This window comes from Mauremys mutica, chromosome 24 (assembly GCF_020497125.1).
Source record: "Mauremys mutica isolate MM-2020 ecotype Southern chromosome 24, ASM2049712v1, whole genome shotgun sequence".
NCBI classification, from domain to species: Eukaryota; Metazoa; Chordata; order Testudines; family Geoemydidae; genus Mauremys; species Mauremys mutica.
In genome coordinates this window covers 12,099,276-12,112,938 of record NC_059095.1, presented here as the reverse complement: position 1 = coordinate 12,112,938, position 13,663 = coordinate 12,099,276, and the positions used below count along the sequence as shown (strand labels likewise).

The 13,663-nt window shown below is 47.4% G+C and overlaps 1 protein-coding gene across 1 annotated transcript in view; it reads right to left on the bottom strand.

Annotated features, from left to right (window-relative positions):
* MEX3D (mex-3 RNA binding family member D) overlaps positions 1 to 13,663 on the bottom strand; it is a 39,387-nt gene that overhangs the window by 25,331 nt on the left and 393 nt on the right. Inside the window, exon 2 of the mRNA XM_044998962.1 lies at positions 2,615 to 2,677. Within this exon, the coding sequence (XP_044854897.1) occupies positions 2,615 to 2,639 (25 nt within the window). The 5' untranslated portion in view covers positions 2,640 to 2,677. The remainder of the gene's footprint in view (positions 1 to 2,614; positions 2,678 to 13,663) is intronic.

Here is a 13,663-nt window from a genome sequence, read left to right as displayed (position 1 = left end):
ATGGCCTCCTCCAAACACCTTCTTTATCCTCACCACAGGACCTTCCTCCTGGTGTCTGATAACGCTTGTACTCCTCAGTCCTCCAGCAGCACAGCCTCTCCCTCCCAGCTCCTTGTGCCTCTTGCTCCCAGCTCCTCACATGCACTTCCTCTCCTCTGGCTCCCCCTGGCCTGACTGGAGTGAGCTCCTTTTTAAACCCAGGGGCTCTGATTAGCTCTGCCTTGATTGGCTGCAGGTGATCTAATCAGCCTGGCTGCCTTAATTGGTTCTAGCAGGTTCCTGATTACTCTAGTGCAGCCCCTGCTCTGGTCACTCAGGGAACAGAAAACTACTCATCCAGTGACCGGTAGATTTGCCCTCTACCAGACTCCTGTACCACACTGGCCTGGGTCTGTTACACTAACCTAAATCTCCCTTGCTGCAGACTACCTCTTGCCCTACCTTCAGTGGACAAAAAGAACAACTGATCACCATTCTCTTTATAACCTCCCATAAGATATTTGAAGACTTGTCAGACTTGGGGAGGGAGGAAATCTGATATCAACAACACTCCTATTAATACACACCAGAATATTAGCGTTTTTTGCAAGTGCATCACATTGTTGACTCTCATTCAATTTGTGATCCATTATAACCCCCGGATCCTTTTGAGCAGTATTACTGCCTAGCCAGTTATTCCCCATTTTGTAGCTGTGCATTTGATATTTTTTCTTCCTAAGTGAAGAGCTTCATATTTGTCTTTACTAAATTTCGTCTTGTTGATTTCAGACCTATTCTCCAATTTGTCAATGTTGTTTGGAATTCTGATCCTGGTGTCATTCACAAATGTTATAAGCATACGCTTCACTCCAGTATCCAAGTTGTTGATGAAAATACTGAACAGTGCCAGACCCAGGACAGAACCCTGTGGAACACCACTAGATACATCCTTCCAAGTTTGACAGTGAACCATTGATCACTACTCTAAGTACAGATTTCCATGGATCTTTCCACTCACTACCCAATCTCCTTTCAGCCAACCAGGAAAGGCCATATTCAATGGACTCCTGCCAACTATCCATCGTTTCTGTGGAGCTGGAGCAGACTTCGCTCATTCTGTTCTAATGGGGAATTCATTACTGTCAAAGCTCTTCCAACCTCAGCTTCCACAGCTACACCCTCAGTTTCTGGGAAGAGCCAAGCTAAGATTCTGCCTCTCTGATAACATAAGTAGTAACACCACTCCCAATCTGTAGATACTAGCACCTGTGTCCAATATGAAAGATTTGAAACAATCTGAAACAGGTAGGGTAAGACAAGAGCAGACACCAGAACCCTCTCTCAACTCTGAAAAAGTGAAGTCGCTCCGCTGTTGACCACAGATGGTTTCCCTTCCTCACCCAACCTATGCAATGGTTTTACAATATAGACAAACCCACAAATAAACCTTCTATAATAGAAGCAGAGCCATACAAAACCATGCTAATTTGTGGGCGTCTCAGGAACTGGCTTGTTCTACCCAACCTCAATTTCATTTTTGTCAGTGAAAATTCCATCTTCGTTGATTGTGTGCCAAAGTGGGTTACCCAGAACTCCAATAGAAACTCTGGGGATTACCATCACCCCTTTCTTCCTTTTAGTTTTCTTCTATACCAGGCATTTACTAATTTTACTGGTTCACATTTTGCAGATGTGGTTCCCTTTTTTTGTATTTACTGTTTATCAGAAACATTCAGCAAATGAACAGGAATCTATTCCTCCCTCCAATCTACAAAAACCTTTGCAGTTAAAATTCCTCCTGAGACCATGGGTCTCAAAGCAGGTCTCAACAACTCCCCATCTTTTCCTTGCTGAAAAATTACCACAGCATGTAGCTGTTACTATGGCAATTGTCCCTGGAAGTAGGACTCTTGTTCACTGCAAATCAATTACCTACAAATCATTTGTTTCACCTAGGCCACATCTTAAAATCCAATGTATGGAAATTTCTTATTAAGACACCTTTCCTGACATTTATTATGCAGTTATTAGCCGTAATGAAACCCACACCAACGATTAACATCTGCTGTCTCTGCAATCCAGACCTGCTCAAATTTCAGAGGTCCAATTTTCCCCATATTTGGATAGGTGCACTTTCTCCAGTAACTGCCTCTATTTGACATCAGTTAGTTGGTTCAGTTTTGGGTCCCTTATTACCCTAGCATTAGCAGCATGTCTGGTCTACTAACTTCTGTTTGTGCCAGTGTCATCTGTTCCTGTGCACATCACAGACTCTAACGCATTGTTTAATTGTCCTGATCCTAACAAAATCTGTGGGGCTGATCCTTGTACCTCCAAGTTTACCCTCCCCCACCACGTTGATGTCCCTCCTGTTTCCCAAAGTGGGTGGGAGACTTTCAATAGATACTTGTTATGCTCTGTTCTGGCTTGCCTTAAATTTATTGTAATCCTTCTATGGCCAATTTTTTCACAGTACCAGCAATTAACTGAACTGCTTCTCAAGTTTTTGCATTATTGCCAACCTACCTTGCTTTACAAACCAAATTTATTTTTTCTCCTAACCATTCAAAACTGTCATAAACCAGATTAGAATCCCCTTTTCCATCAGGCATATTAGATCCAGACCTGTACTTACAGGGCTCATGGTGATCAGTTTCCATCTTCCTCAATAGCAGTTGCTTCCTTTTCTGGTGGGCTCCTGCAAGGAAAGATTGAAGTTCTGTGGCAAATTCCTCAGTCACAGAAAGCATTCTTGGCCTCCTTTCAATGATCTTGAGCTGAAAATCTAAGACAAGCTGCAGATCTGTAATTTGGTCCATTGTTAATTTAGCTTGGAAATCTTAGACCTCACTGGTATCTGGATATACCAGGCACAACTCTTCATGTCATATTCCAGTTGAGGTGGGGTCTGTTCTTTCCCTCCTCTTCTAGCCCTTAGCTGTGCCTTGCTCAGCTCAGATTGATAGCTAGATTTTAGCTGCATATCAAGAGCTTGTACCATATCCTTGTCGTCCCCGCCCCCAATGGCTTTTGTATTACCTGAGCTTGAACAATCTAACCTCTCTGGGTTAGAAAAAGGGTATAAAACTGTTGTAAATATCCTGTTTTACCCAAATTCTCAGTCTGGCCCAATTCCTAATCCAGACTGCTAATTTCCAATATAGCATGCAGCCCTTTGAGCTCCTTCTCCAGGTGATTTTTTAGCTCCCTGAAGTCCTTGTTGCAGCTGTCTCTATTTACAAGCACCAAGTTGAGCAGATATTTCTTGGTCTCCCCTATTACGTGGAACATCTTTTGGTCCATGATAGTCTGTTTGTTGGTCACCTCATCAGTCCATCTTGCCTGTCTGCACTGGAAATTTTGTAGTATGACTTCCAAATCTGTCTGAACACTTTCTGGCTGCTGCTGCCCCAACAAAGATTTTATCTCTGACCACTGGTGGTCTAAGTCCTTTCTGGGAAGCCTTCAGATGTTGCTTAGATTCCTTCTGTGAAGTCTTTATTTGAAGCTCTTTTGGTCATCTTTGATTTCTGCAAGCATCTCCACCATTTGTTCCATTTTGGTTCAACAGGAGTATTAGTTCATAATTTCTCTCGTATTTTCTTTGGTACAATCCTGTTTATTTGCAAAGAACATACAGACAGTCCTGTCTTCCTGAAGACAACAGAAACAAACAATTGGCAATTCCCTTACTCCCTATTTCCTAGTCTGGAGCTCTGTCTTCACTCCAACAGGGCCATGTTTACGACTGCTCCTCTCACTGTCTGCTGGCTTTCTGCCTCACAGGCACACTGTTTGCCAAACAAACCAGTAGCCCCTGAATTTGCCTACAGTCCAGGAAAACACCCAGATCACACAACTTAGCTCTGCTCAGGCTTTGTCATGCGGCCCAGTGCCTTCAGCAGGAACTTCCTATTGTTTCTAGCTATCATTACATCAAAGGGAATTTCATTGCTCCTTCCATTTACCCTGAAAGAACGGTGTTTAGCACACCCATTGCATATAACTAGGTCTGTGATTTTATAGCTTAAAGACCCACTTCAGGCAACCATTAAAGCCTCCCAGCATAACAATATACTACAGTGTAATAAAGAATTAGCACTGAAACAAAAATGAGGTGTACAAGTGCATTAAGAGCTTGTCTACACTGAGAAATTGACTGACAGCTATAGCAGAATAGTTTCCCAGCCTAAATAAGCACTAAGGAAGAAATGACACTAAGCAGATGATGAAAGTTCTTCTTGTACAGTGATCCAGATCAATCCTGTGGTTCTGGGTGTTAATCAAAAGCAAATGAACACTACTGTTTAATTTGCACATGCAAATTAGAGCCTAAGAAAAGACTGTATGGTAACTATTCTTTATGTGGATTCAGATGCATATTCCACTCAGGTATGTGTGTGGCCAAAGACGGAGAACTTTACTATCAGTACCCAGAGGGATGACATTTGCATCCTCTGGTCCATAGGGCAATGCTGCTCTGACCCACCTCAGTTCCTTTGCACCAAATATCAAGAGTTGAGACTCTGATGCAGAGGCGATAGGAGCAAGCTTTTTAAAGCCATCCTCTAAGCAACCAGAGGAGCTAGCGAACAGGAGCGGCTAACAGGAGTTTTGTAAGGGAGTTCTCCAGGTAAAGGAGGACCCTTCGGGTAAGTTTGTTGTGGCAAAATGTGCAGACGATACAAAATTGTTCAAGATAGTTAAGTCCCAGGCAGACTGCAAAGAGCTACAAAAGGATCTCACAAAACTAGGTGACTGGCAACAAAATGGCAGATGAAATTCAATGTTGATAAATGCAAAGTGATGCACATTGAAAAACATAATCCCAACTATACATATACAATGATGGTGTCTAAATTGACTGTTACCACTCAAGAAAGAGATCTTGGAGTCATTGTGGAGAGTTCTCTGAAATCATCCACTCAATGTGCAGCGACGGTCAAAAAAGCTCACAGAATGCTGGGAATCATTAAGAAAGGGATAGATAAGACAGAAAATATCATATTGCCTCTATATAAATCCATGGTACACCCACATCTTGAATACTGTGTGCAGATGTGGTCGCCCCATCTCAAAAAAGATATATTGGAATTGGAAAAGGTTCAGAAAAGGGCAACAAAAATTATTAGCGGTATGGAACGGCTGCCCTATGAGGAGAGATTAAAAAGCCTGGGACTTTTCAGCTTGGAAGCGATGACTAAGGGGGGATATGATAGGAGCTCTATAAAATCATGACTGGTGTGGAGAAAGTAAATAAGTGTTATTTACTCCTCATAACACGAGAACTAGGGGTCACCAAATGAAATTAATAGGCAGCAGGTTTAAAACAAAAGGAAGTATTTCTTCTCAACACACAGTCAACCTGTGGAACTCTTTGCCGGAGGATGTTGTGAAGGCCAAGACTATACAGGGTTCAAAAAAGAACTAGATAAATTCATGGAGGATAGGTCCACCAATCGTTATTAGCCAGGATGGACAGGAATGGTGTCCCTCACCTCTGTTCACCCGAAGCCAGGAATGGGCGACAGGGGATGGATCTCTCAGTGATTACCTGTTCTGTTCATTCCCTCTGGGGCACCTGGCATTGGCCACTGACAGAAGACAGGATACTGGGATAGATGGACCTTTGGTCTGACCCAGTATGGCCATTCTTATGAATGGGCTGCTTAAGATGAAAGGCAGATATCATCTTAGGTAAGAATCTAGGGTGCAGTTTAAAGAAACCTTGTCTTTGATAAACATTGTAAGGGGCGGGGTTCCAGCTATTTCTCAGGAGGCCCCAGTTTCTCCCACTCTACAGGTCGACGGGATAACGACTAAAAAGGCCGTCTTCATCAATAAGTGAAGCAAAGAACATGTTGCCATCGGTTCAAATGGAGGTCTTGTAGGATATCTAAGCATGAAATTTAGAGCCCATGTTGGGGTGGGGTCCCTTACTTGGGAGATTCCTCAAACCTTTAATAAACCTCAAAGACATAAGGTGAGCAAATATCGAAAACGCTTCTACTGAAGGATGAAAATGTATATTGTGGCCAAGTGAACCTTGATCAAGCTAACTGATAACCCTGACTTCTTTAAGTCTATCTAGGATAGCCAAGATAAGGATTCAGATACAAGCTGCTAGAGCTGACACCAAAACCTGAATCTCTTCCACTTCTGCAAGCAAGTGATTCGGGTTGACTTCTTTCTACTGTTCAGTAAAAAATGGTTACTCACCTTTTTGTAACTGTTGTTCTTCGAGATGTGTTGCTCATATCTATTCCAGTTAGGTGTGTGCGCGTGCCACATGCACGGATGTCGGAACTTTTTTCCCTAGCAGCTATCCGTTGGGCCAGCTGTGGAGCCCCCTGGAGTGGCGCCGATATGGTGCTCTATATATGACTCTGCCGGCCTGAACCCCCTTCAGTTCCTTCTTCCGGCTACTCCGACAGAGGGGAAAGTATGTGTGTGTGTGTGTGGGGGGGAAATAGAATAGATATGAGCAACACATCTCGAAGAACAATAGTTACAAAAAGGTAACCGTTTTTTCTTCAAGTGCTTGCTCTCATATCAATTCCAGTTAGGTGACTCCCAAGCCTTACCTCGGAGGTGGGGTCAGAGTCAAGGTATTGCAGACTGGAGAATTGCCTTGCTGAAGGCGGCATCATCATGTGATTGGTAAACGATGGCATGGTGTGACATGAAAGTGTGCACCAAACTCCATGTGGCAGCCCTGCAGATGTCCTGGAGGGGTACATGTGCCAGGAAGGCTGCCGATGAGGCCTGAGCCGTTGTGGAATGCGCCGTGACAGCAGGCGGGAGGACCTTCGCTAAGTCGTAGCAAGCATGAATACACGCCATGATCCAGGAGGATATCCGCTGGGAGGAGACCGGTGAACCTTTCATCTGTTCCACTAAGGCAATGAATAGTTGGGTTGTTTTGCGGAATGGCTTTGTTCGGTCTATGTAGAAGGCGAGCGCCCTTCTAATGTCCAGCGGATGCAACCGCTGCTCCCGGAGGTGGCATGCGGCTTTGGATAGAAGATCGATAGGAAAATATCCTGGCTGATGTGGAAGCGGGAGACAACTTTCAGTAGGAAGGCCAGATGAGGCCTGAGCTGCACCTTGTCCTTATGAAAGATGGTATATGGGGGCTCACACGTTGGAGTATGGATCTTTTCCAGCCCCTTTAGGAAACGACTCACGATAGGGTGTGCAAACACTGACCGCCCAGAAACACCCGGGTGAAAGGCTAAAATAGCCGCAAAGTGGACTTTAAGAGAACTGAATGCCAGGCACTAATCTTTTAGGTGCACCAGGTAGTCCAGGATGCACGGGATAGAAGGCTGGAGTGGGAGCACCTGTCGCTGGGCACACCAGACAGAAAACCTCTTCCACTTTGCTTTGTAAGTGGTCCTGGTAGAAGGTTTACGGCTCTCTAGGAGCACTCACCTGAGCGGGTCCGAACAGGTGAGCTCTGCTTGGTTTAACCACGGATCTTCCAGGCCGTAAGGTGAAGTGACTGTAGGTCTGGGTGGAGAAGGTGGCCGTGATTTTGGGAGATGAGATCGGGAGTGAGAGGTGGGCGGATCGGGGACCAGATCGACAGGTCCATGAAGGTGGGGTACCAGCACTAGTGAGGGCAAACTGGAGCCACCAGGATGACGTCCACCTTGTCCCTGCAGACCTTGAGAAGCACCTTGTGGATGAGAGGAAATGGCGGGAAGGCGTACAGTAGTTGACTGGACCATGGAATCAGGAAGGCGTCCACAATCGAGCCCCGACTGTGACCCCGGAAAGAGCAAAAGGTTGGGCACTTCCCATTGGCCCGCGTGGCGAACAGGTCGATTCGGGGAAACCCCCAGCTGTGGAAGATGGAGTGGATGACATCCGGCCGAATCGACCATTTGTGAGTGAGGAACTGTCTGCTCAAGCTGTCTGCCAGTACATTCTGAATGCCCAGAAGGTCTGAGGCTTGCAGAAGGATGGAGTGGGCTAGACAAAATTCCCATAGTAGGAGGGCTTCCTGGCAGAGAGGAGACAACCGAGCTCCATCTTGCTTGTTTATACAAAACATGACCGTGATCTTGTCCGTCAGCACCGCTACACAGTGGCCCTGCAAGCGTGACAGGAACGCTTGGCACGCAAGGCGGATTGCCCTGAGCTCCTTGATGTTGATATGCAGGGCTCTCTCCTCTATATGCCACAGGTCTTAAGTCGTCATGCTCCCGAGATGCGCTCCACAGCCAAGTGCCGATGCATCCTTCACCAATGTGAGAGTAGGCTGGGGAGGATGGAACTGTATCTCGGCACTTACCAAGTGGGGGTCCAGCCACCAGTGAAGGGAATTGAGGCTATGTCCAGACTGTCGCAGCCCAGGCAATACGTAGATGCGAGCCATGCCTGCAGGGGCCTGAGCTGCTGCCTGGCATGTTGCACCACATAGGTGCAGGACGCCATGTGACCTAGCAGCTTGAGGCACTGTCTCACCGTGGTGGTGGGAAAGTTGCAAAGGCCGGTGATTACCTGCATGAGGGCTAGGTGATGGGCCTCTGGGAGGAACACCCTTACCCGGTTTGCATCCAGGACTGCCCCAATGAACTCTATTGTTCGTGTTGGGGTGAGAAGAGACTTGTTGACGTTCAGAATAATGCCCAAGCGGTCGAACGTGTCTCTGACCAATTGTACTTGCGATTCTACCTGCTGGCGAGATCGACCTCTTATGAACCAGTCGTCTACGTACGGGTGACATGCACATGGTTGCCTCAGGAATATGTGACCCAGAACATGAAGGTGGACGGACGTCTGGAGGAGCGCCCTGGGCTTAACAATATGTCCAGGGGGTCCAGAACTGCCAGTGGGGCACTGAGATGTCCCGTCTGATACTGCCTGGGCCTGATTGGGGTACCTCTGATGCCCCCGATGCCTTACCCGACCTGAGGAGAGTGACTGGGAGAGTGACGGCCAAGGAGGGACGGTGTGCTGTGCCAGAGGAATTTCCGCATCCCCCGAAGAGCAGGATGGGTGCCGTACGGGTTGGCGGGATCCGGACGGTGACCGGCGGTGCTGTTGTGGGGATTGGTACCAGGATGTAGTCCAGTGCCGAGAGGCTGGGCCTCGCCTCAGTGGATAGCGGCCATGGGAGTGTGACCATGAATGGTTCCGTGTTGGGGAACAGTGCTGAGTCGGTGAGCGGTGCTGGGACGGAGACCACGACCTGGCAGCCGATGTCCACCTCGAGCGGAAACGGCTCAGAGAATGGGGGCTGCGAGACCAGTGTCGCGAGTTGGACCGTCGCCGCGAGTCAGACCAGCACGGAGCATGGGTGTGGTGCCAGGACTCAGCGGCACAGTGGTGCTGGTCTGGGGGCGGACGGCCCAAAGAACACCGGATTGCCCCTTGACAGTTCTGGGGCTCGAGCTGGTGTAGGCCTCGAGACTGGGTACTTGGGCGCTATCATCTCAATGAGACCCCTGGCGGCCTCAAAGGTGTCGGGTGTGGAGGACAGCATGATCTCTTCCACCTGCAACTGCGAGGAGTCCAGGAGTGCGGGGCTCCCCTGGGGAGCAGGGGCTCGTGCAGGATGAGGCCTACTGGAAAGTGAGTTGGCCTTATGTCCCTGGGCCACACCGTGCCCTGCCGGGGGTGCAACTGCAGCCTCGGACCTTTGTGGAGGCTCCTCCATGGCCTGGCTTCTTATGGGTGGCCGGGGAGTGAGAGGCTGCTGGGGAGAGTGCTTTTGGGCCCAGGAGATCGCCAGGCCCTAGAAGGGCATGCTGAGTCCTTTTTTGGTGCTGTAGTCAGCACTGCCAGTGGGGCGCTCCGCACCGAGGTGCTCGGGGCTGGGTCTTGAGGCGGACGAAGGGCATCCTCCATTTGGAGTTGTTTAAGTCTAATGCCTCTTTCCTTTCTAGTGCAAGGTTTAAATGCTTTGCAAATCCTGCACTTATCCACTTGATGGGCCTCTCCCAGACACCGAAGGCAGGAGTTGTGGGGGTTGCCCGTGGGCATGGACTTGCCACAGGAACTGCAAGGTCTGAATGATAAGTATACTTAACACTGACGATAACTAACAATAGTGTAACTATACACAGAGATAAGTAGGATAGCTAAGGAGAAGTGCAGCACTTGTGAGCAAGAGACCACTGTTCCAACAACTGTCACTGGCAGTAAGAAGGAACTGAAGGGGGGGCAGGGGCGGGCTGGCAGGGTCATATACAGAGCATCGTATCGGTGCCACTCCAGGGGGCTCCACAGCCGGCCCAACGGGCAGCTGCTAGGGAAAAAAGTTCTGACATCCGTGCATGCGGCGTGTGCACACACCTAATTGGAATAGATATGAGCAGGCACTCGAAGAACACTTGTACTTCCACAGAACAGGTAGGCTCTAACCCCACGAACCATCAAGGAACCATGCCCTGAGGTGGAGGACCCCTAGCTTGGGTTGGTGTAAATGACCTACATCTTGGGAGAAGAGATAGTGAATGATCGGACGTTTGATTGCCAGGTAGATGGACAGATGAAGCAGGCAAGGATACTAAGCCTGTCTCAGTGAAGTCAGGAATATAAAGGATTACCCTGGCCTTGTCCGGTCTTATCTTGTTCATCACTCTCAGTATTAGGGGGAATGCATAGAATGGATCCTTCATCCAAGATAGTAGAAAGGCATCTCCCAGAGACTGATGGCGTAGACCTCTTGAGCAGAACAGAGGACAGTTCTTGTTCCTGAAGATAAAGAGATCCACCTCTGGAAATCCCCAAATTTGGAATATACCTTGGATCTGAGAGGTCAATTCCCATTCATAGGCCTGCTCAGAGCATTGTCTGAGGTGTTCTGGCTGCTATGGAGGTAGATAGCTGAAATATGGATGTGATGGGTTATATACCAACTCCACAGCTTTATTGCTTCGGCACAGGGAGGGGGATCTTGCTCCCACTTGTTTGTTGATATAGAACATGCAGGCTACATTGTCTGTCATGATCCTGATTGATTTGCCCCTGATGAGGGGCAGAAAATGAAGGCAGGCATTCCTGACTGCCCTGAGTTCCAAGATGTTGATATAGAGATTGGTTTCCTGAGGCAACCATCTGCCCTGAGCAAGTACTGAGGTGAGCTCCCCATCCTAACAGGAAAGCATCTGTTGTCACAGTGATTGCTGGATTTGGATGAAGAAAAGGAATGCCTGCACCAACAGTGAGTTGATCTTTTCACCAGTCTATGGAGTCCTTTATGTGATGAGGAATTAAGACTTGTTTGTCTGCGCTGTTTCCGATCGGTGAATAGATCTTTTTGAGCCAAATTGTTGTCTGTACACAGCCCAGGGATCCCAGTATAGCCATTGCAGGGGCCCATATGGGAGAGTGTGGCATCTAGGATTGGTCCCACTCATGGTGACGACCACAAGAGTCTTCTCTGTGGTTGTCAAAGAGTGAGTTCTTCTATGGATGGATAGGGGAATCCTGCACAAGATGGACAAGACTGAAAGGTCTCCCTCCTCCTCAGTATCATCTAATGGGGGGCACCAGCAGAAAATGGCATTGAATCAGGAGGTACTGAAGAGTGATATCATCTCAGGGATCGGTGTCTCACTACCAAGAGGCATTCCGTACCCACAAGCAGTAGAGATTCTGGTTCATCTGCCATTGCTAAGTCTTTCGAGTACCTAAATTACTGTGGAATCGTATAGAGGACTGGTACTTATGCAGTGGCATGCTTGGTTATCAAAGCAGACAGCACAGTAGATTTGGTTTGCACAGTACTGAGGCCCCAACTGGAGAGGTACCAATGACAGAGCTGAGTTCAGTGGTACCCATCTGGAAGAGTTCTTATCCCTACTTTCCTTGTCACATGTAGACAGTACTGACAGCTTGGCCAGAGCCATGTTTGTTCTTAGAGCTCTGGGACTTTCCAGCGCCACCGGTCCCAGAAAAGTCTTTCATGTCTACAGTACTGTGCTGAGAGGTTGAGGCTTCTGAGACCATTTATTTAGCAGGGAACCAAGGTCTTTTGGAAGCAGGCTCCTTATGATGGGAGACAGATCTCCCGTTTTTGGTCCTGCTAGTGAAGGCAGGGGGCTGGACTTGATGACCTTTCAGGGTCCCTTCCAGTTCTATGAGATAAATAAATATATATGAGAGAGAGTGAGATCTGTTTATTGAGCCACCATTGTTGAGGTCTCTAAAGTCTTCCCCTTCCTAGGAGAGTCCTTAGCCAAGATCAAAGGGGCCCTAGATTTGCCTGGAGAAGGATGTCTGGGCATGGGAGGGTGTCTCCTGACCTGACTCTGAAGGAGGACAAAGGGAATGCTCTATCAGCAGCAGCCTCAACTTGATCTCCTGGTTCGTTCTTCCTCTGGATTTGAGGGCCAGGCAGAAGTTATGCTACTGGGAAATGTGAGACTCTCCAAGGCAGCAGACACACAGTGTCCAGTGCATATCAGGATAGCCTTCCAGCAAGAGAGGCAGCATTTGAGACTTGAGAGAGCCAGGCATGCTCTCTCCAAATGGAGAGAGAAGAACAAGGTAAATCCTCTCACTTCTTATCTGCTAATTATAAGCTAATACTAAACGAACAAAAAAAGAACAATAGCCAAGACATGCTCAAGGCACATATGCTAAGGCTGAGATAGTTGAGAAGGAACTGAGGGCGGTTTGCCCATGCAGCCCTGTATAGTCTTGGCGCATGGGCCAAATGGACACTACTAATGAAAAAACTCTGATCAAGGGCTCAAGAGGTGCATGTGCACCTGAAGTAGAGCACTCATAGTAATACTACTCAAAGAACAACAATTAACATACAGGTAGGTAACTATCTTTTCTTCTTTGAGTGGCTGTAGACATCATATTCCACTCAGGTGATTTACAAGTCATATCAATAGGAGGTGGGCTAGGAATCTACTTAAAGAATGACTACATAATGGCCTTCCCAATGTCTGCACCTGATCTAGATGCAGCCATAATAGCATAGTTTGGTAGAAGTATGTATGGAAGATCAGACAGCAGCCCTTCAAATGTCGAGTATTGTTGATAAATGCCATCAGTGTCACTTGGGCCCCAGTTGAATGGAGGTGTGGCCTAAGCTAGTGCATATGCCATCATAATAGAGGAAGGGTCACTTTGTCTATGAAAAACTGAGTATATGGGGGCTCTGCCATTAAACTTTACAGCTCGCTTACTCATCTTGCATATGTGATATCAACAAGAAGAGCTGTCTTTTGGCACAGGAAAGATAGAACAAGTTGCCAGGGGTTCATATGGAGGACGCATAAGGACAGCCAGCATGGTATTAAGGTCCCACAAAGAAACTGCTTCTTTCACCGGTGGAAAAATATGATTCCTCTTAGAAATCTCACTACCATGGAGTTCAAAAAAATTAACTTCTCTTGGATCAGAGGATGGAATGCTCAGATGGCCAATAAGTAGACCCTCAAGGAGCTGAGAGACAGGCCAGAGGACTGAAGGTGTAACAGATACTCCAAAGTGTCCTGAATGTGGGCTAACACTGGATGGATCCTTGGGTCAGTGACCAAATTGAAAACACTTCCACTTGGTAAAATAGGTAGCTCTAGTGGAAGGTTTTATACTATTAAATAGCACTTCTCTAACAGCTTCTAAACAGCATCCTTCCTCCTCCTCTTAAACAGCCAGGGGAGGGGTTAAGTGCCTGGAGTGTGCGAGCACCACATTTAGAGATACTGCTAGG